Source organism: Phragmites australis, chromosome 4, assembly GCF_958298935.1.
Source record: "Phragmites australis chromosome 4, lpPhrAust1.1, whole genome shotgun sequence".
Taxonomy (NCBI): Eukaryota; Viridiplantae; Streptophyta; class Magnoliopsida; order Poales; family Poaceae; genus Phragmites; species Phragmites australis.
The window spans coordinates 2,183,337-2,207,883 of NC_084924.1; the positions used below are offsets into that span (position 1 = coordinate 2,183,337).

Sequence of the window (24,547 nt, forward strand, 5' to 3'; positions counted from 1 at the left end):
CATCACTGTTGTCACTATCTTTGTCATCTTCTCCATCTGTATGCTTGGGTTCAGAGCTTCGGTCAGGTTCACATTTTCTCTTCCTTGAGCTATAAAAGTTATTGACTCCTTTCTTTTCCTTCTTGTTCGGCTCTTGCTTTGGGGCTTGTACGGTTGTACCTCAGCAGTAGCATCGACATCCATCTCCCTATCATCTACTTGCAACATATTGCCAAGTTCAACTTCGCAATCACTCCAATCAAGACTGCTCATTTCCACATAAATTTCAGCCACTTGTCGTTCAATTATGGAATCACTCATGTAACCACAAACCTTGTCATATGTTAACAGTCGCAGTCCAGAAGACAAATCTTTCCCAGGAGACCACCAGTGCAGCTCAATTTCATCTGTAACTGTTGTGCCATCACTAAGATGGCCTTTGATCTCCAGCAAAGAGACTCATAAGACATCGCAGACAATCCACAGATATACTACACATCTCGATTGAAATTGAAGAAATAGCCATTGTAATGAAACCAGACGGGAAGCATTGCTAAATTATCCATTGCAGCAGAAATATCCTGCATAAAAAGGTGTAAAATCCAGCCTACTTGTGAATAATCAAAGGTCAATATTAATTCCCCAACAGATAGCATGAATGAACAAAACAACGGCACATTCATATCGAATGATATTTCAACAGATACTAATGGAATTAATATTGCATTCAGATAATCAATCAGATGACCACTCCATACGAATTTACAAAAGTAAAAAACAGACCTCCGCGTCGTCTTTGAGAGGCGACTCGGTTCCGCTGTCAAGCCACGTTGTGCATCTTCCTCTCTCTCCTCTCCTCCCCTCCCTTCTCCTCTCCATATAATAACCTGCTCTCGCCAATCCTTCCTGCCCCAACCACCGTCGCTTGGTAGCCGCCGACGCTGGAGAACTACAGATCCGGGGCGGGTTGGCCTAGATCTGACCACCTGTGGCCAAGGCTAGTGGCGGCATGTCGTCGTCTCGGCGATGCCTGAGCCCACTGTTCGACTCAAATCTCTTGGCATCCATCAAGCACGAGCTATCGGAGGAAGGCTCCCTCTTCAAACGGATGGTCGGCTCTGAGAAGCCCAAGCACTCGAAGACGGTACCTGTCGACGATTATCGCCGAGGAAATGTGCCTGTCAGGCGACGCGGTGGCGATCGTCCTCTTCACCACCACACTCTGTGGCATACGCTGGACCTTCGAGGAATCAGCTTGCATCTGAGGTCGGTGGCTTTAGGGCCTTTTCGATTGGCCGCTTCCCACGGCGGGCTGGCTCAAAACCTGGATACAGGCAGCCTTGTGCCACCAGTTGTCCACCGGGGCGAAGTCGGTGGTCTTCCGGTTGCGTTGGTCCTTCAATAGGGCACCCTTGCAGCCCCAGTTGCTCCTCCTCTTTGATGCTCCATGAGATTATGGCTGTCGGTCCTCCTCTTCTCGTGGTGTCCGCCTCTAGGCCTCCCACCATTGCTTGTGCTCCTTCCCTTGCTGGATCTATCTCTTTTCCCCAAAATCCGGTTCGCGGGGAGCTCGACGGCTTGGTGATGGCTTAGGGATGCACTTGCGGGTGGGGATGACGGCTACTTTCTTGGTGTGTGAGATGGGGGCTTCGGGCAAAAGCCATGCTCAGTTTTCTACCGACGCCGATGATGGTGACACCTTCGGGCGCCACTTCCCTCCCTGGAGGTGTTGTCGAGAACCCATCTTGCCCTCTCACAAACGAGGGTTTGGACTCTACGGGTGAAAACCTTGCTATGGGCATATGGAGTGGCGATGGCAGCATCCTTGGACGGTGTGCCCTCCTTTTAGGCTTTGCTTTGGAGGTCCTCTCCTTGGTTTTGAGTGGCTGTCAGCTTTGGCATGGACCCTAGCATTCTCGGTGGCAGTTTTCGACACCTTTGGAGGCTTGGAGTCTTCTTTGATGAGTTGTTGCCTCAAATTCAGATGCTCTCCACCTTTCTCGGCGCTCGGCTGATGCGCGTTGGGCTAGCTGTGCAGTGGAGAAGTCGGCTGCTGCTTCACCGGGGTGTGACAGAGCTCGACAATAATGACACGGTGCACGATTGTCCCCGCGACAGTATCAGTGGCGGCCTTTGGGTCGTGGGCGTGACGAGTTTGAGGTAGCTGTGGTGTTTCGCCATAGGAAGTTAGAGCTACTCTCTTGGCAACCATAACCTACAACAAACCTAGTCAGTTGTGGAGTCTAAGTAGTTGGTTGTGTGTTCTTTTTGGCAGTTGTTTCGAAGTGGTTGTTTGTTGAGCAGAGTTTTTTTTTGCTGGTTTTCTCATCAAATTAACCATACAGTTGTGAGGTTTTCGAGTCCGATTTCTAACCAATTCTCTTCTTCTATAAAAAAATCAGTAATACTCTTACTGTAATTTCAAAAAAATAATCAATTAGATTAAAACCATAACTGAAAGAGCAGATTCCACAATCAGATTAAACGTCCGCAAAGAAGAGCAAACAGGTTCTGCAACAACTAGTTCCACAAAGAGCAACTCTAATCACAATTATAACTATCACCTAATCAGATTATAACCCCAAATCAAAGGGAAGAAAATTGTATAAGGCCGGGTCCTCCGTGTAGACCCCTGCCGTTGCTCGACACACGCGCGCCCACGCGCGCGCCGGCGCACGCGCGCGCCGTCCGATCGCGGCATGAAGGAGCCGGATGAGGGTCTCACGCGGATTACGTGAGAGCGGGTCTTATACGATTTCCTTCCAAATCAAAGAGCAGTACTAATTCCGCAACAAAAAAACTATAGCAGCTACAGTAATTATTCCGGAGAATCATGGTGCGGGACGAAATTGGGAAGAGAGTGGGCCGATGCGTTCATTTGTTGCTAGGATCGTTCTTAGACTATGCCCAAGGGTTTCCCTTCGGAGACGAAAATCCCGTCGTGAAGGGACTTTCGTTTCCTTTAGCGCTCCAATAGTTTCCTTTTATGTTTTTCGTTATGAAGGGATTTCTATGGTCATTACCTTCAGGACGTAATTATCTCTTCTTTGCCTTCGCGGTTATTTTTGAAGGGAAGCTGTTGGAGATGAGAGAAAATAAAAGAAATGAAAACGGAGAAAGAAATAGAAAAGAGAACGAAATGAAGAGAATACAATTGAAGATGGTCTTACACGCGGGAACAGTATAATATCACGGCGTTTTACGGAAAAACAGCCGGAGATTAGAGCGAGACGGTTTCCTACCACCTTCCTTCGACATGCGCAGAGAGAGAAGGGCTGTTGCTTTCAACCAAACCGCATCCATCCAACATTTGATTACCTCCCAGCCCCCACGTTTGTATTTGTATTTGTATTGTATACTCGTTATCCTGATGAGGTGGGAGATCTGGAAGGAACGCAAAGAGTTCAATAGCAAGTTCCACTCGGCCCTCACCGTTGCCTATAGGATCAAGGAAGAGGCCGGATCGTGGGATCTTGCAGGAGCGCAACGCCTCGGAAGCCTAATGCCGAGCGAATATGTACCTCTTCTTAATTAATACAAACGGCAGCTATTCTACTCTTTGATCCAAAAATGTTTGTATTGTATACGCCCTAATCCGTGTACGAAAGCACAAATTTATCCCACAGTCTTAATTAGAAAACGTCTCGTCACCTCAAGATAGGAGTAATCACCACCACAGTGCTTAACCAGGCGACTTTTTTTTAAGAGAGAGAGCCTTAATCCCATGGGTTAGTTAGTTAGCCGCCTAACCACGGGAAGCCACAGAACAAGCACTGCCACGTCGGCGGTTTAGGCCAGTCAAATCTCGGTCAAACCACCGCAGTGCTTCATGCAAGCAGCACCCAAGAATCTCCTACGAAACGAGCAAGACAAAATTTTCTTGAAATTTTTTGTACGAAAGGGGACGGAAACTCGAGTGTAGTTCCACGGAAAATTCGATTATATGTTTCAAGTTAATTAATTTTAATAATATATTCGAAGTTAATCGTTGTTTGATTATATATCTTATAGGAACTAGTTTGCAACAAAGTTTATACTTCGCTCTTTTATCTCGTACGAAATTTTATTATAAATTAACTTTTATGATATATATGATAAAAATAATTAATTTCATATAATTTATCAAAGTTTGATCAATTTTTAGACCTATAATCGATTTATCAAAGTCCAACTTGCGCTGGCAGACAGGCACCCACATGAAATTTCAGGCAACCGCTGCCGCGCCGGCAAGAGCCGCGACCGAACGCGCCCCCGTCTCCTCGCGGGCTTCCCTCCCCTTCTTCCCCGTCCGGCCCGCCCCAGGCGACGCGACGCCCCGCGAATCCAGCACTTCCCCTGTCTCCTCGCTGCGCTACTTCAAATACGCGCCCCGCTCGCCAGATCACGATCCCGCGTGCTCTGAGCGGCGGGTGTGCATCGGGTTGATTCGGGCGCTGGCGGGCGTGGATGGGCGGGCCGACCGCGAGCTGCCGGCGGAGGTGGGCGCGGCGGTCGTGCCGGACGGGAGGAGGAGGCGGGGTCGTGAGGCGGACGGTGGCGGCGCCGGCTCCGGCGCTGACGAGCGGGGCGAGCACGGCCCCGCGGCGAACGGAAGGTCAGGACCGGTTGCTTCCGAAAATGAATCTCTGCTGTTTGGTATTTTTTTTTTTGCGATTGATTTGAGCGGCTGGGGATCGCATGTGTGATTGTATCTGGAGTCTGGTTGATTTCGCATGGTGGGTAGTGCTTGCTTCCTTGCTTCCACCTTCCAGGATTGGTACTCCAGGTTGTTGTGAGGGCGGGGGCGAGGGTGCTGCTTTATTTATTTGCACCGTTCGGTTATTTGTTTGTGTGTTGCTCGTTGCTCCGAACAACAGAATTTGGGAGAGATCATGCTAGATGTAGTACAACGAAGCATCTTCAAATTTATTTTCCATATTTGTATTGTTTCCTTGTTTGTCCGAGGAACATAAATTGGGGGAAAGATCATGGAATAGTTCAAATATCACTATTTCACCCCCAAAAAATATTGTTGTAACGTACACTTTCAGACAAATATAAAGGATTAGTGATGTTTAGCCTCTTACAGGATGAAAATCCAGTCATAATTGTGTTCTACAAAGCTACTTAGATGCACAATACATTCTTATAACTGGAAGCAAGAATAACAAATTGTATGGTTGCAACTAAACTTGGTCAATACGTTATGGTCTATCTATTTCCTTTAGTTCATTCCCTTAGGGACAAGGAAGTGCGACATGTTTTTTCTTTTATGCTTCGTTTTTTAACTGAAGTCACAAGTGGTTTACATGTTCGAATGGTTCTTGTTTTTGTGCAACTAAAGAAAAGTCTAATTGATTTGGAGTTGACCAATTCTTATTCTGCTTCCTGACTTGTACTCAGGGTTTGCTCATGTGGACAAGCAACGACGTGTTCATAGGGTATTATCAGATTTCAGATGTTGCACTGGATCCACAACACAAGAAGATGATGTAAGTTGTTCAAATGCTCACTGTTTTATTGAAAGTCTTAATAGTCCCCTGACTTGGATTTTCCCCCTACAAAATACTTCTGCAACTCAAAAGTTCTGTTGTGCTTCAACTGACCTTTTTTTGTTTCACTTTTCTTACATAAGTTTGTTGTTACAGCTTTCGTGGGATGTTGGGGAATATAAGCATAAGAGCTCCCACAGAAGTTCTATAAGATGTCTCCCTGATGCACAGAGGAATGTTACAGAAAACAGCCACTTGCAGCCTTCAGTGATTGCAGAATTAAATGGTTGTGATTGGGCAAGTGGATTTCTTGCGGATTCTCAGAAAACTTCTATTTCATGGCCAAGAGAGAATAAAATCTCCACCAAGAATGAATTGTGTCATGCAAGCAGCACTGTTCCAGGCTTGCCCATTCGGCCTAAATATCATCTCAACAATCCAAACAACAATGTGAAGAATCCTCCAACTGTAAAGAGTTGTAGTAATATGAATAACTTCAGTTATCAACTGGTCAAAAGAGGTGAAAGATCAGCTTCTACGAAGATGGGTTCAACGAGTGCAAATTGTTCCCTTTCTGAGAAAATGTCATTGCTACGTCAACCACGGAATGGTGGCAATCATCAGAACCAAAACCGTATCAGTGCTTTGAATCGAAGATGTAAAATTGTGAATTCCGTAGGAGCAATCAACCAGCTAAGTATAGAGAAGGTTCATGACCAGCCTGGTTCCTCACTGGGAAAACATTCACAGGCTTTGTTCAATAATGCATTAGTTCGACAAAATCAACTGTGCCGTTCAGAACAACTCAATCAGAAAGCACCTGAACAATCATGGAGCTCTACATACAGTGAATCTGAGAAGGTTGGATGCTTTTCCTCTGCCGACAGCATTAATGATTTACATGTATCGTCTTCAAGTGACACTAGTGATAACTCCAATTTATCATCTCTGGGTGTAGTAGCTAATGATCAATGGATGACTTTCAAGAAGGTATATGCTAGAATCTATGCTTTCTACTTTTATGCTTAGATGGTTTCTTAAGTTTGTAGAATCAGAAGCATTCATAATATTTATATTTGCATTTCCTTGCTTTGTCTTCTTTCAACAAAAAATTAGAGATCAACTGAAGGACATTTAGTTATCACTGTGCTTTCCCTCGACCTGATAGGAAGGTTAAGCTCATGATATCTTTTGTTTTTCAGGTATATTGCCCTCTTGTTGCACACCTAGAGTCTATGTCTGTCATTTACCGCAAAGAGATAGGTCAGGCTAGCCCAATATCTGTTCTTGAACCTCCATCGGAAGATTGCTCGGATTCTGAAAATGTCAAGCGAGAGCCAGCAGATCCGAATGGTTAGTGATCATGCCTTCATTTCTATGTGGCTATTATGGCCTTGTTATGTTTCTATCTTGTGTTAATCATAGTTAATTTTATGGTCTCCTTCATACATTTCTATGTGGCTATTGGCCTTGTTATGTTTCTATCTTGTGTTAATCGTGGTTAATTTATGGTCTCTTAATTTAGATCTGCAACTGAGACTTGAGCGTGTAAAATTTCCACCCATGGAGACTGTTGCAGAGGCAAGTAGCATTGGTGGAACTGGTGACTTGAACTTATCCTCTGAAATGGAGTCAAATAATGATGAACCCATACAACTGGTTGAAGATATTCTTGAAGAATTTGAAGATGAAGAGGAAAGGGAGTTTTCTTACTTGCTGGATATACTAATTGCTTCTGGCATTCACGGCACTGCAGAGGATCAACTGTTCAAAGTGTGCCAGTCCCTCGACTGTCCTGCAGGTTATGATGTATTTGAGAACCTTGAAAAGAAGTACATCAAAATTGTTCAATGGCCAAGATCAGACAGGAAGCTTTTATTCGATATGGTGAACACTATATTGTCACAAATCCTTGCTCCATGCTTGAACATGCAGCCTTGGGTAAATACTGCTAGGAACTTGGCTCCAATATGGGGTTCAGAGGGTCTATTGGAAAGAGTCTTGCAGGTGTTAGCTCAGAGGCGGGAAGTACTTGCACTGAGCAAGATGCCTGAGAAGAAAGTATTTGATCAAAAGTGGCCAGATTTATCAGATTGCATCGACAGGGCAGGAAGGGACATCGAGAAAATGATAAAAGATGATCTTTTGGAAGAGCTGCTTCTGGAACTGATGTCCAGTTAGGTATCTACGGTCCTAGTAGGTTTTACATTGTTGCAGTGCAGGTCCCTTGTTTTGTGTTGGTAGGTTTTTGTAGTCAGTTTTAATTGTTTCTTTGGTCCTTAAAATCAGTGTTCATTTTTAAAGCGGTGGTTGACGAGTTTTTTGGTCTAGTCACTGTGCTTCTAGTGGTAATAGGAAAATTAGGAATTCTATTGGATTAGGTGTGTATGTAGTAAAATTCTTTGTAACCACGAAAAAGGACATGTTTTGCGGAATTTGTAAGACTGGGAGACTTTTCCTTGTATCGAATTTTGTCAGCTGTGAGTTTAATTCTGTAAATGAGGGGAAATTATAGTCACATACATTTGTGTTCTTCTTGAAAGGAAGAATAAGTGGCATACTCTTTTGGACAGCTTTGGGGTGAAGTGTGCTCCTTGAATTTGATCATCAAGATGTACACAAGATGTGCATAGATATCTTCTCAGTACTAATAATAAGAAAATGAATTCATTGCGCCAGACAAAAAAAACTGCTCAGCATCATTAAATCAAGATGTGTAAAATAAGTTGGCAAAAGTTTCTGAACTAGCGAATCTTGATCATGAAAGGTCCTGCCTATCAGTTCCGGTTGAATTGAATGGTAGCTTGATATCTCAGCAAAACCGGCCACTGGTTCGCCACGTCATGTCAATTCGTCCCAACTACCCCTATCTATACCCTCACAAGCACCCAAATATTACAGAGTTACCACGATGTCATCACGCTACTAGTTTACGCGCGTGCGTTGTGAACGCTACGAGCGAACGACTTCCGACTGCCGGCTATCTGTACTTTTTTTTTATCCTTGAAAAATACCGTTAGCCGGCAAAATGCAAGGCTTGCAGGCCCTGGTCCTAAAGTATCTCAAATTGACATCAGTTGAAATAGATTGTATGCCTGCAATTTTTCACTAGAGCTGGTGTCCTATGTAGCTGTTGGTGGCATGCCTGCAATTATATACTAGAGCTGGTGTCATTCTATATAGCTGCTGGGATGTCGCTTCCCAGCTAACCATCCCGTGCTCTCGCGCGTTCCGATATATCGCAACTACCCAGCCCCTTAACAAACGCACTAACTTGATCTGTTACGTTGCATCTGCTCGCAAGCTACATTCAACTCCCTCATCCGTGCAACCATGGCCGTGTCGGAGGTGGTCGTTGATGGCGTCGTCTTCCCGCCGGTCTCCCGCCCCCCGGGCTCCGGCCGCTCGCACTTCCTCGCCGGCGCAGGTGCGTTGCCTCCCGTGTCGTCCGTTTAGATTCTGTAAGCGAATTATAGTTGGTGCAGAATATGGCGACTCGATTGGCCCCTCGTTTGATGCCCAGGTGTGCGCGGGATGGAGATTGGTGGCAGCTTCATCAAATTCACCGCCATCGGCGTGTACCTGGAGGACGCGGCCGTGCCGGCGCTGGCCAAGCGGTGGGCCGGGAAGACGGTAGATGAGCTCGCGTCCGACGCCGCCTTCTTCCGCGACGTTGTCACGGGTAAGAAGATGCCTCGTTCTTGCGCATAATGGTTAATGGCGTGCGTCTCGCCCTGACTTCGTCTCTCTTATTGCACGCCGCGCTTGGTGACCGTGCATGCATCTGGCCAGGCGAGTTCGAGAAGTTCACGAGGGTGACGATGATCCTGCCGCTCACCGGCGAGCAGTACTCCGAGAAGGTGACGGAGAACTGCGTGGCGTACTGGAAGGCCACCGGCGTGTATACGGACGCCGAGGGCCTCGCCGTGGAGAAGTTCAAGGAGGCCTTCAAGCCCGAGAGCTTCCCGCCGGGCGCGTCCATCCTCTTCACCCACTCACAAGCCGGAGTCCTCACCGTGAGTACCCATACAAATTTGGCACCCTTACTTGTTCCATGCGACAAAAAAGAAAAAATGCTTGAGTTCACGCATGCCATTCCCTTGTTTTAATCCAGGTTGCGTTCTCCAAAGACTCGTCGGTGCCGGACTGCGGCGTGGCGATAGAGAACAAGGCGCTCTGCGAGGCGGTGCTGGAGTCCATCATCGGGGAGCACGGTGTCTCGCCGGCGGCAAAGCGGAGCATTGCGACGAGGGTGTCGGTGCTCCTCTCTAAGGAAGCCACCCCCAGCGACGCCCCACGACCGGAGCCTGTCCCGGTTTCTGCCTCTTCGTGAGCGAACCGCGACGAGAATCAGCTGATCGAGCGCAATGACATCTGTTTTGTCTTGTAGAGGCGTTGTGATCGATCCCATACCGTCCCCTTCCCTGTTCGTGTTTTTCAAACGAAGTTCCCTCAGCCGTCGGTAACCTGAATAAAAAACGCATATATGTTTCAGTGCATAATTTTTTTTCCATGTTTTATGTTGCTTAGTAGATTTTACATGGCCGGCATGTTCTGTGGTCCTGTTTGCGTTTTCCATGTTTTGCCGTGCATATATGTCTTAGTCAACAATTTGTCTAGACCGTTATGTTCTTGAGTAGTATTTCATTGGCTTGTATTCCATCTTTTTTTTTGAGCCGGCCTGTATTCCATCTGGCCTCAAGAACAACTTAATTCCGTTATCTTATAATAAAAATAGGTATCCTCGTCGTCGAAAAAAATATATTATGCCTTAGTCAACATATCGGACATAAGCTGTCAATAGCATGCTATATGCATAACTCCAATAAGAACCACAACCAAGTTCATAAACTAACTCTATAAAAAAAAGTCCCATGAGTGAGAGACTCTTCACCTTCAAATCATGCTATTCTATCATCAATTTCTGATGTAAATTAAGAATATATTTAGTTTAAGTCTAAATTTAATTATATTATAGATTTTTAAGTAACTGTTTGATTGACTGATATAATCGTAAGAAACAACACTTTGTCAGATCCCTAGTCTATATGTCATATATTTAGTTTTTTTTACTAATTTTATCATATATATGACTAAAAATTTATTAGTTATATTTTTTATAACAAATCACACTTAACTAAATTTAGATGTGATAAATACAGTTGTAATCCAAACATTCCCTAAATCTAATAATACAGTTAGTACTCATCCCGTTTTCTGCTGGTCTTCCGCCGCTCGCCGTGGCTTGGATAAGCACGAGCTCGTCGTTGCCGAGGCTGCGGGTCAGATCGACGCCGGCTGCGTGTGAGGTCAGCGGATGGTGTTTTTTTTAAGGGAAAGGGATTATATTAATTTGAAGCACAGTACATCCCAAGCCTCAGAATTACAAACCTGAAAAGCAAGAGAAAAACAAGTAAAACACATTCAGATATTTCTTGTATCTTGTTTAGCTCCAACGAACTCTGCCACTCTATAAGAGCCGAGGCCGTGAAGCGAGTCTCTCGCGTTGAGACCGATGACCAACTTGAAACTTTGAGAACGTCACAATATTTAGCACTTCGGAACCATCGCCGATAGCACATGTAAACCGCTGAAAGCAAATTGATTGTTGCGTCATCGGCTCGAGCACAGGGAGACCTATTCCTCCACGACCACTGCAAAGAAGTTTGCAGCTCAAAGCTACAACCCACCAAAGGAATAGCAATGAGATATAATCCCTTCGTAGATAAGATCAACACCACAAATATCGACATCGGTGCTCCAGCAAAAACAACAACTATCACACACATCACACAACCATATACAAACCTCACTCAACTCCTACCAGAGATGACATCACAGATGTCGGCATCACCAGAGGTAGCTCTGAGGAACCAAAGATCAGCAACACCATGGGTACAAAGGCCTGAAACCACACAGCATGGAGCCACCGTAGTACCATCACCAAAGAGAGCAGCACTAGAAGACCCCCACCCGAGAAGAACCAGAGAAATAAAAAATGTATGGCAAACTCATCACCATGACTAACCTAACACCTAAACCTACCTAGATCTATTAAGCTAGAAAAACCTACTTACTATTGAACAGAAGGAGACCTTCACCCTAATCCACGTCACCGGCAAGCCAGAGACGGAAGGGAAGGGGCCCAATTCCGCTTGAAATCGACGATCGTTTGAAAATCACCTCTCTGCACTGTAGCATAGGGAAAGTTCTCCATGGCCTTGTTCTTTTCACATTGGGCACTTTCTCCATGGCGATATATATCAACTGACCATTGGTGCTCTCCGCCTAAGTACGCTTTTTACGCGGTGCACGGGACACGTATGTCACAACAATTGGAACATAAGTCAGATAGGAGTGATATATTTTGGACTTAGACATTTGGGATAGTTTTATTTTATTATTAAAATATGAGATAAGATAATCTTGTTATAGTATTATTAAAAAATAAAAAATTCTAAAAAATATGTGTCTGTTCCAGTACTGCTGGATACAATACACTGTGCTCCCACAAACCGGGAGAGTTGGACCCGATAATAGGCCAGTGCTGTCCACTTAAGAACATAAGTGGATACCTAATTAGTAGTTCTAAGTTATTAGTTAGTTTATTTTTAATTTAATTAGGTGAAAATGAATCTATACTTAACTTTTTAAGTTTTAGATCCATTCAATAACCTAAAAATATAAAACTTACATCCCTACATCCGGTCCATAAAAAATTTGAACTAAACCCATGCTACCCAACACATTCAGAGCCCATATGGTTCTCACGCTAGGGCCCAGGAAAGCCCCAGTCTCTTCATTTGTTCGGACTTGTCAGGTCGGATTCCATTGAGTGCACGCAGCCAAAGCACGGAAGGGGTACTTGAACTGAAACTTCTGAATTGTTTGCACCCTTTTCTCTTTCAAAACCGGCGCGTGCTTGAATTTTCAGGAAAGAACCAAACCCAATCTAGAACTAGGTGTTTTTTCGTTAAAGAGAAATATACACGAGTAAATAAGAATTAGTGTCGAATATCTAACTATAAGATATATATGTATAAAGAATATACCATATACGAATAATATATGTCGTATATATGCCTAACAACTCCGGATATTACGAAACCGAATCTGTGGTATCTGATACTCCTAGAGATCTAGTAGGTGCATTCTAGTAAGATCTTAATTGCTTACCTAGCTCGAGAACAACTAGTATTCCAATCGAAGTCATCTAATATTTCTTGGTAGACAAGATGAAGTACCCCTATCGACTATGGTAAGATAGGATAAGGTACAAGGCCTCTATATATAAGGCGGAGATCTAGATTCTCGAAGAGACTCTTTTTATGGGAGAAAGATAACTCATCTGCAACTCGATATAAACACTAGGCCCACAGTAGATACTCAGCGAGACTTCCTCATTAGTCTAGTTTAGATCACATCTACTTCTTGTAATAGATCTAGATACCTACTTATACTCGAGTGAATATAGATACATCATCGATCACATATGACGTAGTGTATTACTCTAACTAGAGGCTATAACCTATATACATCATGTATGTCTCATCTCCTATTCGATTTGTGAATCACAAAGACAACCCGTTATTCTTACGGACATATTATCAGAATTTTTTTTTGACAATTGGCGTGACAAAAAATGGCATGATACTAAATTGGCAGATTGATTGTTCAACCAAACATGCATGTGCACTGTGCAAGAATTACACACCCAAATATGCTCTCCACTTATGGATTCGGCCTCCACTCGTATCACTGATCATAATCGTCATGGCAGGCAGTCCAAGTTCCATCTCCAAGTTGCATAAGTTGAAAATCATCGATCCTTCCCTTTAGCCAGTAGTTCACGCTGAAACTTATAGTCACCTTCTGGAGATACGTGACGCTTGCAAGCAGATTCTAGGTTTTTAAGGGGACTTATTAAATTTAATATTTTTTTTTATTTTCAAGTCTGAGTTTTCGTAGCTTCTCTTTATTAATGTTTTGGGTCTTCAATATGATTTATTAGATGTGGCTAAATCTAGTGTGCATCACAACTAAAATTTTGTTACATAGCATCCATAACACTAAACCTTATATACAAACAAACAATATTAATCATATTAACTATATTGTGTTTAATCATCAAAATCACATTGATCTTTGATCTTTTACTATGTTAAGGTTTGCAACCTAAGGTGATAAATAAGCATGAGCTATCATTTGTGTTTGTAAAATTGCTTTAAGGCTTGATTAGCTCGTATGAGTTCAGAATTTTCTGCATTTTGACCACGTCACCAGATCCTACTTCAGTTGTCTCGACACCAACTTTTCATGTCAATTCACTTTTCCATAAAGTCCAGAACAGCAACGCAGTCAAGCTTATATTACAGCAAGAGGAAAATGCAGTGCCACCCACTCGTACAGCGAAAGAAGCGCAAAGACTGCATGTACCTCGCATGGCGCCAACCACAGCAAACAAGAGAAGATCACAAGACGACCACAGGAAGAACCAAAGCAAGGGTCAGGACATGGACGCATGCTGGTCGAGGAGACACCATCACAGCCGCACTGGCCCAGCTCGCTGTCCTTGGCCATCTGTGGCCAGTGGCCCACACGCGTGCCGTGCGTGCGTGGCTGCGTGCACAGCTCCAGCTCCGTACTCCCTAGCCTCCTCACCAGTCACGGCGAACGGATCCTAAGCTAAGCTAGCTTTGGTTTCAGGTTTCCGTTCTCTTTTCCCCCTTCAGGCGGCTGTCGCCGGCGGCGCCGCCCAGAGCTGGGCGTTCTTCACCTTGGACACGCTGTTGAGCACGCCCAGAGGTGTCACGTCGCCGACCACCGTCACTTTCTTGGCCGCGAAGTCGATGTCGAACGATGTCACACCTGTCTCGATATTCACAAGTGCAGTTTGGCTATCAGGATCAGAAAGGTTAATTTTCATCTCTGTCTTGAACTCCGAACAAAAGTTTCAGATCTTGAAGAAATAGCTGTATATGCTTGTATGGTTTGTGAGGGGCTCACCTTCCATCTTGGAGAGGTGCTTCTTCACTTTCCCAGCGCATGCTTTGCAGTGCAGGGATACCTTCAGCACAACTACCTGACAAAGTGACAAGATACCCAACACTGGAGCTTAGTTCAAAGCAAGCATATAGCCATATATTAAGTTGGTTTCGCAAATTTTGAATAAAACGAGGCAAATATGCAAGCTTCAAACTTAAGAGGTGTCATGTTCTGAATTTCTGATACTAATCCAGTTAGCCAGAAAGCTGCAGTAGTCATCTAGCAGTTTTATATGCATCTCTCTTTGCAATACATAATCTTTAACCAACTTCCCACAAAAGGGTATCAGTATTTGGATAACTTCAGCCAGAAGTTCCAGAAATCAAATGAGAAATCATTGTATAAAACCCTCCAAGCCCAACATATATGATTACTGATGATCACATAATCCCACATCTGATTTTCTATTGTTTTCTAATCAAGAAGAGTAGGGCCATAAATCTTCAAAATCCAAGCACGACATGCTAGTCAGTGACTCAGAGTACAGTAAAGATTCACAAGTGGGCAATTTCCTCACCTGCTCCTGCGCCTGTGTGCTCTTCGCATCAGATGCTTCTTCCGTCCTAGCATCAACGGCCGGGGCAGACTCCACCTCCTGGATTTCCTTGGCTACGGCGGTGGCGCGGCCGCTCAGCAGGTACCTGGACGAGCCGGCCGGGCTGACGAGGCCACCGCAGTTTGCGACAGCCTTGTGCTGCTGGCCTTTCTTGCCATCATGTCTGTGTGTTCTGGGCTCGGTAGGAGCCTGAGACAGCGGGCTGGCACTAGCAATGGTACTCTTGTGCGACCGGACCATCGGCTGACGCTCCAAGGTCGGGCATATCGCGGTGGACGCCGGAGACGAGCACGAAAGGCCCTTCATGTCCCTAAAGAGCAGAGAAGCCATAGCGTAGTGAGCACTAGTAGCAAGCTGAGCTGCTTTGGTTATGCTACTGGAGTGGTGGTTTGGTGGAAAATGGAGGAAGGAAACAAACATATAGGAGAGTGAGCACCCCTTTGCTTTACATGGTAGTATCTCTTCTCTGAAGTGCTTCCAGTGTTTCTCTCCCTAAAGAAAGCCACTGATGTCATGTATCAAACAAGGAGTGCATGGATGATCACCTGCAACAAACTTTACAATTTTGTGGAAAACAACAGTTTTTTTGTTCTTCTGTAGACAGAAAAGACAGAGTTAGGCACAGGAGTTAGGATCTCCACAATCCGTTACCCAGAAAGAGAGCTGTCACATAAGTTAACTTGAAGGAAACAACGACACATGTTTTTTAACTTTATCATCGCTGCCAGGTTACCGTGAAGGTCCTGACGTGTTTCAGATTTTCAGCCACGTTGCTATATGGTTCAGCCGTCTGTATTCCACCACAGAAAGCCCTATCAAGAAATTAATATAGTAGTCAAGATTGATGTAACAAGCAATAATGAATTATTGATGCAATAATAGCCTAATGGATTTTGTGCGATTATGGAGTAATTTGCATGAAATTAGCAGTGATCTGCCAAGGTGATTCTGAATTTCTGATTAATTGTTGCATCAAATATCATTAGCGTTAGCTTTTTTATTGCCTGACGACTTCAAATTCTAGGGGATATAGATTATTCTGGTCTTTTTGATATACCCTCCTAGTTCTTTCATGAACAGGTTCCGGATATAAAAGTATGGAAGGATTCTATCTCTTTTTCCCTGAAAAAATAAAGTAGCGCAAGGTGCTACGTTTGTAGAACAATAAAGTCCTGAAAATAATCCAGGGAATCCTCTCAAAAGAAAAGAATAATTCAGATAATGTTCATGTGTCAAGATAGTCTCCATGAATATCATGCACGAACCCAACGTCTTGATGCCAGAACAAAGGCAGGAAGGCCACTATCTCTACCCATGTCCTTGCATCGCACCACGCATTTCTTAGTGTGAAGAGTTCACAGCTGGGACCAGATGATCACTTTTCAAAGGTTTTGTTGACACAAGAATATATTATCTTAGTAAAACATAGTTAAATTGAGCCATCACATTCGCTCTCAATAGATTGAAATTATCATATTAATAAAAAAGAAAATAATCTATACCATTAATTACGGTCTACTTAAACAACAAATGCATATCAAATACAATTAATAAATAGCTAAATTTGAAATTAAAAATTATAAAAATAGTAGTTTGATTTTTGGACAATTTGGGAAGCAAAATACCTAAATAAAGAGTCTTCAAATACAATTAATCAATAGATAAAATTCTGAATAAAAATAATGAAAAATTAGTAGTTTGTTTTCCATGCGGATTGGGAGCAAAATTGGGATTAAAAATAAGAAAAGAATGATCCATCCCTGAATTAGGAAGAATTTATATAAATATTCGAAAGTAATACAATTTAAATACAGTATAGAAAATACATACGTAACAAAGCTAGCTGCGCAGAAACGTGTGCTAGTTCAGATGGAAAATAGGACGGCAGCGAATGCAATTCGCATAAATAAATGGTGACGTACGAGTTCTCTCCGGTGTTGTTTTCATTTGAATGAATGCATGCGGCAATCATTTCATGGTAACAGGGCGACCACTCTCTACCAAACCTGTACCTAATCACTCATGATTCCGGCTCAAACTGTCAGGTTCTTCAGTTTTCACGTATGTCCAAGCTAAAAACGACGCGAAAACACGCACCGCTGTCCGGAAAACGGTGCTGACAGAAACGAGCCAAAAGTTCCGGCAAGAAAGCAGGTCTGCCCGTGCCCGGCCATCTCTCCCACTCGATCGCCTGCACGTACGAGCGGAATCGGATGCTTCTTCCAACTTCTTTCCCTCCCCTTTCAATCAATATTTCTTGCAACAGTTGGCGCATCGGCGTCGCAGATTCCGCAGAAAATATTTCTTGGTAATGCTTTCAGTCATGTCTGGAAAGCCAAATTACCTCTCAATATCAAGATCTTCATGTGGCTGTCGGAACAAAAAGATATGTTAACTAGAGATAATATGAAAAGAAAAGGAGAGAATGGGGACAGTTCCTGTAACTTCTGTACACAGGAAGAAAATGTCACCCATCTGTTTTTCCTGTGCCCAATTGCAAAAGTAATTTGGGGTTATAGTGCTTTGTGCATTGGGACTGATTGTATTCCTAATTCATCACAGTATTATTACATTTGGATTGCGAAATTCTAAACTCATGGAAATTTTGCCTGTACTATTGGCCTTGCTGCCATTTGTTAGACCATATGAAGGTCTAGGAATAATGCATCTTTGAGAAAACAATTGATATCTGCTCCTAGTGATATTATCTTCCTTGCTTGCTTGTATACGATACTGGGCAGATCTACTCAAGGGCTTGCGCAAGGATGAACTTTTTTTTTAACGAAAAAGCAGGAGAGCTGCGTTTTCATTCATTAGAAGGAAAAAAAATGCTAGGTACAATGACCAAAAGAAAAAAATACAGCATCACAAACGAGGAAAAGCTCATCGGATGGATTAAGGAAAAGAAAAAGAAGTTAAACAACGGCGTCTAAAACGGTCGGGTGGGAAACACCATAGACCACAAGACCGCAAACCACATCACGGAGTCCGTCGCGTGTCATCGTTGCCAAGCCCGTCGCTAAGCGACAAAACAACTCCGACTTCACTACGGCGGGCCTCAGTCTTCGTCTCGATATCGCTTCTCCTCACGCGCATGATCCTCAAAGAATAAACCCGTCTCGCGTCATCGTTGGCAAGCTCGTCGCGCGCCCACGACGCAGCAGCTTCAACTTCCCCTAAGCACGGCCATCCTTCAGGAACCGCCGTGGAGCACAACTCTAAGGAGACAAAAACCTCGACAAATGATCTGAACGAACCACCATCTCCCGCTGCAAGGCCCGCAGCCCTAAGACACCGAAACAAGCACCACAATCGAAACAAGCAAGATGAACTTGTGCGTGGTGTTGAAGACTTGATCCACAGAGTTTCACAACTGATGGAAACACAAGGACGATGGGACAATTCAACTCAATCCGGCCTTTGCTGGTACGATTAGACTTGATGGTTCTTTGTATTCTCTGTCTTCTCCTTCCTATCCATATGTTTCTCGCATGGATGTTAATGAACTGGACAAATGTTTCCGTTATGCAAGTAATGTTATAGAGAGAGAAAAAAAAAAGATTCCGCATCTAGACAGGCGTGCGTATTTTGATGAGAAAAGAATAACGACAAAGGAAAATAATATCACAGCTAGAAAAGAATAATGACAAGTTTAATAATTAATATCCATTTTTATTCAATGCCATTATTAACGGTTTGAATTTGAAAGAGTTAGATTTAACATGTTGTCATTTTACTTAGGCAAATTCTAATGTTATTCCTACCTTCAAAAAGCTTGATCGTATTTTGATGAGTACTGAGTGGGAACAACATTTTCCTTTATCTACAATGCATGCTTTATCTAGAGATATTTTAGATCATACACCTTCGTTACTAGCACGAATGAGAGCTTTCCTAGTACAAACTAATCATTGTTCAAATTTGAATTAAGCTAGCTTACAATTGAGGGTTTTTACGACATGGTGGCTAGTGTATGGAGAAATGAAACTAGTGGAGATTCGTCTTTAGAAAAATGGCAGGCTAAGATTAGGAGGCTAAGGCAATATCTGAGAGGTTAGGCAAAGGATTATTTAGGTGCTTTTAGAAAAGAGAAGAAAGAGTTATTATCCTTGGTAGATGACTTAGATAAAAAAGCGGAGTTTCAGTTTTTTACAACCTCATGAATTATATTTAAAGCAACATCTTAAAGATCGGCTAACTAAGTTGCTAAGGGAAGAAGAGATTAAATGGCTTTAACGTTCCAAAACAAACAATCTGCTCTAGGGTGATGATAATACTACATTTTTTCATTTGGTTGCTAATAGGAGACATCGTAAGACACACATTTTTTAAATTAGAACAAGATGATGGCATGATAGAGGGAAATGACAACCTTAAAAGATGTATAACTAAATATTATAAAAGCTTTTTTGGGCCACATAAGGAGATTCATTTTTTAATGAGTTTGTTTAATGACTTCTATAATAAGATATTGCCTCTTTACAGTCTAAATTTTGAGATTATTAATACCTAAAAAACTGAAGCTATTTAAATTCAATAATATAGGCCTATTTATTTGTTAAATGTCAGTTTTAAGGTCTTCACTAAAGTTCTTACTAACAGAATATTTATAGTAGCTCAAAATATGATCATACTGACTCAATCTGCTTTTATGCCAGAACGTTATATTATGGAGAGGGGTCATAGTTTTATATGAAGCGATTCATGAGATGCATAGGAAAAAGGTAGATGGGGAAATTTTAAAGTGGGATTTTGAGAAGGCGTATGATAAGGTGAATTGGTCCTTTTTGCAGCAGACCCTTAGGATGAAATGTTTTTCTCCGTTGTGGTGTGATTGGATAGATCGGGTAGTAACATGAGGTAGTGTAGGTTTTAAAGTAAATGATGACATCAACCATTTTTTTAAAACTAAGAAAGATCTTAGACAGGGAGACCCTCTATCCTCTATTTTATTTAATATTGTTGCAGATATACTGGCCATCCTTATCCAACGGGCCAAAGATGATAGGCAATTTAAAGGAGTTGTCCCCCATTTAATTGATGATGGTTTTGTCAATCTTACAATATGTTGATAATACAATTCATTGTATGCATCATAATTTAGAACAAGCCAAGAATATGAAGCTCTTGCTTTGTGCGTTTGAGCAACTATCTGGGTTGAAAATAAATTTCTATAAAAGTGAATTATTTTGTTATGGTAAAACTAAGGATTTGGCAAACTCATGTTCACAGTTTTTTGGTTGTGGAAGGGGTACTTAGCCTTTTAGTTACCTAGGTATTATAATACATCACAAGAAGTTATTAAATAAGAATTGTCATGCAGTTGAAGAGAGATTTCAAAAGAAACTAAGTTGTTGGAAGGGCAAACTTCTATCATTTGTGGGTAGACTTATTAATTCTATCCTTACTAGTTTAGCCATATTCATTGTCTCTTTTTTCGAAGTGTCCAAAGGAATTCTTAGAAAATTAGATTACTATCGCTCTCGTTTTTTTGGCAATGTGATGGACCTAAGAAAAAGTATACTTACTACGTGGAGCATTCTTTGCACTACTAAAGATCAGGGTGGCATAGGTATGCTGAATCTAGAATTGTAGAATAAGTGCTTACTTAGCAAGTGGCTATACAGACTAATTAATGAGGATAGAGTTTGGCAACAACTACTTCGAAATAAATATTTGAGAAATAAAACAATTGTACAAGTGGAATATAAAACAAGTGACTCTCAGTTTTGGGCAGAACTTTTGAAGGTTAAACCTGAATTTTTGAGACTTGCCTTTTTCACTTTGCATAATGATTCTCAAATAAGATTTTGGTAAGACATTTGGTTGGGACAAACTAAGTTGAGTCAATAATATCCTTCTTTATATAATATCATCTATAGAAAGTATGCTACTGTAGATGAGGTTTTAGGTTTGGCACCTCTTCAAATTTCCTTCCATAGAGCTTTAGTTGGTGTTAAGTTAGTTGCGTGGAATGACTTGTTCCTAAGATTAGCTTCCATTCAATTAACTGATGGCCAAGATACCTTTCAATGGTCTTACATTAGCATGGTAAATTTTCTATCCATTTGATGTATAGAGCATTGATTAATGGCATGATAATTCTAACTAATTGCTACTTATGGAAACTTAAGATTCCTCTAAAAATTAAGATTTTTATATGGTTTCTATACAATGGAGTAACTTTAACTAAGGATAATCTAGCAAAGAGACAATGTAATGGTAGTGCCAAATATTGTTTTTGTAGTATGGATGAAACAATACAACATTTATTCTTTGATTGTCATTTTGCTAAGTTTATTTGGCATGTGGTACATATTTCTAGTGGTATTAATCCTCCTTCAAGTATTTCTCATATGTTTGGAAATTATTTTGAGGGGATTAATCATAAACTTATGTATCTTTTATTGGTTGGGACAAGCGCTCTTTGTTGGGCCATATGATTGAGTCGTAATGAAGTGATGTTTGACAAGGCATGAGTTTAATCTGCTATATAGGTCATTCAAATACACACATGGTTTCGATTCTGGTCATTGTTGCAGAGGGAGGAGGATTGTCCTATCATTCGGGACATGTGCCAACATCTGAAAACTACTGTTATGGGGGTTTGTGCCAACCATGGGTGGCAGTTCAGTAATAGAATTTGTCTGTAATTTTTTAGACATGGCTTGGTCCTTTTTTCATTCCCTTTCATACCTACTTTGTCGGGTTCTCAAACGCTGATTGTTTTGTGTTTCTTCCAGACACACTTATGGTGTTGTCTAGCCATATGTACCCTGTTGTGCAGAGGCTTGAATAAAAACTATTCCCTTTTCTTAAAAAAAGATAGGCATGCGTCTAGATCACTGTCTCGAGCACTCCTTTCAGCAACGATCATATTCCTTGACCTGAAAAGCACTTGCATAGTTCAAAATAGTTCAACTTGATGCATCGCGGTGTGTTTCGATGGTAGCTGGCCCAGCCGTTGTAGCTTGGCGTCGGCGGTGGCACTGCAAATCAGTAGCAGTAAACCGCGCAACGCGCGCACGAGGTAGGGCTTGCAAAACCAGTTGGTTACCCACACCACGGGGTAGAGCTATTGGTTCATCACCGTTAGGTGCAGCCTCCACAGTTTGTTTTAGAGTCAGTTCATCAAGTCTTGCTCATAGTGCATTGAACTTTCGTTTCTGGTTTTGACTGCACAATTTCTTGAAAAGCTTCATTAACTCTTTGTTTTTAAACTGTCTGTAGAAGTTCGCACCCATATGGCGCATGCACCACCTGCTTTTGAGGTCGGGCCACTGTGCTGCTACACCCCATCGAACGCTACCATGTTGCATATCCAGCAAAGCCTGCAACAATCCTGCATGTCTATCATGAATGAGACACACATCTGGTCGGTCAAGAACAATTGCATGTTTAACCCGCTCTAGGAACCAATACCAGCTATTCCCGTTCTCACTCTCCACGAAAGCAAACCCTAGTGGCAGGACTTAGTTGTTACCGTCAACCCCAATTGCAGATAATATCTGCCCTTTGTACTTCCCAGTCAGGAATGTTACATCTAGGCATATGATGGGTCGGTAATATCGAAATGCATTGATAGTTGCAGCAAATGCAAAGAAAACACGCTGCAACACTCTTTTTCCGCTGTACTTCACATCAGTAGAGGGGTAATGCTTGATATCATAGTAGCTGTCTAGATTTCTTCCACAAATTATGGCTAATTGACGAGGTAGATTGTGATATGAATTTTTAGCCTTTTGTTTCGCCCTCCATGCCTTCGCATAGTTTATTGTGTACTGGAACCTTTGCTCAATAGCACGGATTATTGATCGTGGCTCATACCTTAGGTTGTCCAAAATCTCCCCGTACATAACATTTGCAATGAAAGCAGAAGACAGGTTCCGGTGGGTGAACTCTATTTCCTTAATGTGACAATTATGTTCCTTAACTATTGAGCATTGTCAGTAATCTACCCATTTCCCTCTGAATGCGTGCACCCGCTAAGGACATTGCGACACCAAATACTTCACATCGTACTCCCTTTTACTGGATTTAACAACCTTGAATTACCTTCGAAGAAACAACGACCAGAATTTCACTGCATCAATAACTGCCTCTTTTGTAGGGCACATAGCACCCTGTGACACCTCGTTCTCATGGTACTGCAACGGTGTCCGGTCAGCCTCGCTAACCACCAGCTTCAAAAATTCATGATCCCTCCACTCTGCAGGAACTGGAGCATTACCCTCCTCGTCAGACGAATCCCCATCGGTAAGACCTTCCTCCAACTCTTCATCCTCCAAATCCATATCTTCAATGATGCTAGGGATGTGCTCCCCTTCATCAGCTACACCCATCGGTTGCAGCTCTGGAATATCACCAACATCCTCCCTGCACCCGATATTAGCCGCATCTGATTCATCTTCCACTGCTTCACTTGGTCCTGCTACTGCTTTCGCAGAGTTCACCTCAGTTTGATCTTTCAGGTACGCCTCAACTAACAAAACCAGCGGCAGGCCACGTTCACAACATATATCTATATACTGCCTTCAAGTTGATATGACTTCGATAGGAACAAGCTCACCAAAGTATCCATGACTAGCACGGCTGAGGACAGCTTTCAACTTCAGCTCATGTTGCTGCAGATCCAGTTGGAAAAATCGTATGAGCCATTTGCACACACCCACAATGGTCCTCTCATTAGTTTTACTAAGACCCTTCATGACATGATGAAATTCAGACAGATCTACACCGTTAGGACCATACCTAATTTCACCCTCACCATAATATATCTGAAAAATTAATTTATTTGCCATCCCTGAAAACACCCGCAAGCATAACCAATGTTAAGACAATAAACTATATTTCTAATTATTGGATAAAATAATTTCTAAATGCTACCTCCTAGGTGCGTAAATTATCATATACTGCTACCTCCTACGTCGGACATTACAACCCCAATATAGTAAAAATAATATACTAAAAATAATATTCTACATTGCACTGCTATCGTACAATTTTCTAAGTAAATTTGACAATTTTCTAAACCCTAGGTCATACATATCTAAAACATATGTCATATACTACTACTGCACTAATTAACAACAACAAAAAGAAAAAAAAGACTTACCCGAAATTAATCTTCAAATCCGCGGCTCAAATGCAGCAGAGCTTCGCCGACCTCTCTTCCTCCCCTCTCCTCTCCTCTCTTCTCCTCCCTCTTCTCAACTTTTTCTTTTTTCGAAATAAAATGATATTTTGGGCTATTTTTGGCCTCTTTTATAAGAGAGGCCGGTAGGGGGCAGCCGAGTGCAGCGGGCGGGGAGGCCCTACCCGTCCCCTTAGGGGGCGGTAAGGGTGGCGGCTCGGACGGGCCGCCCTCTCACCTAACCGCCCTGTCAGAGTGCTGCAGCTCCCTGAGAGGACTGCAGGCGTCTAGTTTTGCAATTTTTTCTGCGGAGAATCTATTTATTTAAATTTTTAATAAAAAAATATATAAAAAAAAACTCCC

The 24,547-nt window shown here is 42.5% G+C and overlaps 3 protein-coding genes across 4 annotated transcripts; 2 read left to right on the forward strand and 1 right to left on the reverse strand.

The window, feature by feature from the left end:
• The first annotated feature begins 4,166 nt into the window (after positions 1-4,166).
• Positions 4,167-7,979, forward strand: LOC133915139 (uncharacterized). 2 transcript variants are annotated; one of them, XM_062358171.1, is made up of 5 exons: positions 4,167-4,573; positions 5,362-5,450; positions 5,607-6,440; positions 6,653-6,803; positions 6,976-7,979. In XM_062358171.1, exons 1-5 carry the CDS (start codon positions 4,426-4,428, stop codon positions 7,629-7,631), a joined length of 1,878 nt encoding a protein of 625 aa, XP_062214155.1. In that variant the 5' UTR covers positions 4,167-4,425; the 3' UTR covers positions 7,632-7,979. The 2 variants fall into 2 exon arrangements, with proteins under 2 accessions (XP_062214155.1, XP_062214156.1); XM_062358172.1 differs by having other exon boundaries at positions 4,433-4,573; positions 5,594-6,440.
• A 621-nt stretch (positions 7,980-8,600) lies between these two features.
• LOC133915140 (chalcone--flavanone isomerase-like) lies at positions 8,601-10,112 on the forward strand. Its single transcript, XM_062358173.1, has 4 exons — positions 8,601-8,877; positions 8,974-9,132; positions 9,243-9,466; positions 9,565-10,112. Exons 1-4 carry the CDS (start codon positions 8,784-8,786, stop codon positions 9,781-9,783), a joined length of 696 nt encoding a protein of 231 aa, XP_062214157.1. The 5' UTR covers positions 8,601-8,783; the 3' UTR covers positions 9,784-10,112.
• A 3,642-nt stretch (positions 10,113-13,754) lies between these two features.
• LOC133915141 (protein SODIUM POTASSIUM ROOT DEFECTIVE 2-like) lies at positions 13,755-15,585 on the reverse strand. The gene is made up of 3 exons (XM_062358174.1): positions 15,013-15,585; positions 14,457-14,532; positions 13,755-14,318 (listed from the first exon to the last, which is right to left on the reverse strand). The coding sequence occupies exons 1-3, from the start codon at positions 15,469-15,471 to the stop codon at positions 14,179-14,181; spliced, it is 675 nt and encodes a 224-aa protein (XP_062214158.1). The 5' UTR covers positions 15,472-15,585; the 3' UTR covers positions 13,755-14,178.
• Positions 15,586-24,547: the final 8,962 nt, after the last annotated feature.

Excerpts from the sequence above, each read along its gene's own strand:
- LOC133915141 (XM_062358174.1), bottom strand. The coding sequence starts at position 15,471 with ATGTTTGTTTCCTTCCTCCATTTTCCACCAAACCACCACTCCAGTAGC. Across the intron at positions 14,533-15,012 it reads GCACACAGGCGCAGGAGCAG|GTAGTTGTGCTGAAGGTATC; the intron begins GTGAGGAAATTG and ends TCACTTTGTCAG. Across the intron at positions 14,319-14,456 it reads GCACCTCTCCAAGATGGAAG|GTGTGACATCGTTCGACATC; the intron begins GTGAGCCCCTCA and ends ATATCGAGACAG.
- LOC133915140 (XM_062358173.1), top strand. The coding sequence starts at position 8,784 with ATGGCCGTGTCGGAGGTGGTCGTTGATGGCGTCGTCTTCCCGCCGGTC. Across the intron at positions 8,878-8,973 it reads GCACTTCCTCGCCGGCGCAG|GTGTGCGCGGGATGGAGATT; the intron begins GTGCGTTGCCTC and ends TTTGATGCCCAG. Across the intron at positions 9,133-9,242 it reads CTTCCGCGACGTTGTCACGG|GCGAGTTCGAGAAGTTCACG; the intron begins GTAAGAAGATGC and ends GCATCTGGCCAG.
- LOC133915139 (XM_062358171.1), top strand. The coding sequence starts at position 4,426 with ATGGGCGGGCCGACCGCGAGCTGCCGGCGGAGGTGGGCGCGGCGGTCG. Across the intron at positions 4,574-5,361 it reads GGCCCCGCGGCGAACGGAAG|GGTTTGCTCATGTGGACAAG; the intron begins GTCAGGACCGGT and ends ACTTGTACTCAG. Across the intron at positions 6,441-6,652 it reads AATGGATGACTTTCAAGAAG|GTATATTGCCCTCTTGTTGC; the intron begins GTATATGCTAGA and ends TTTGTTTTTCAG.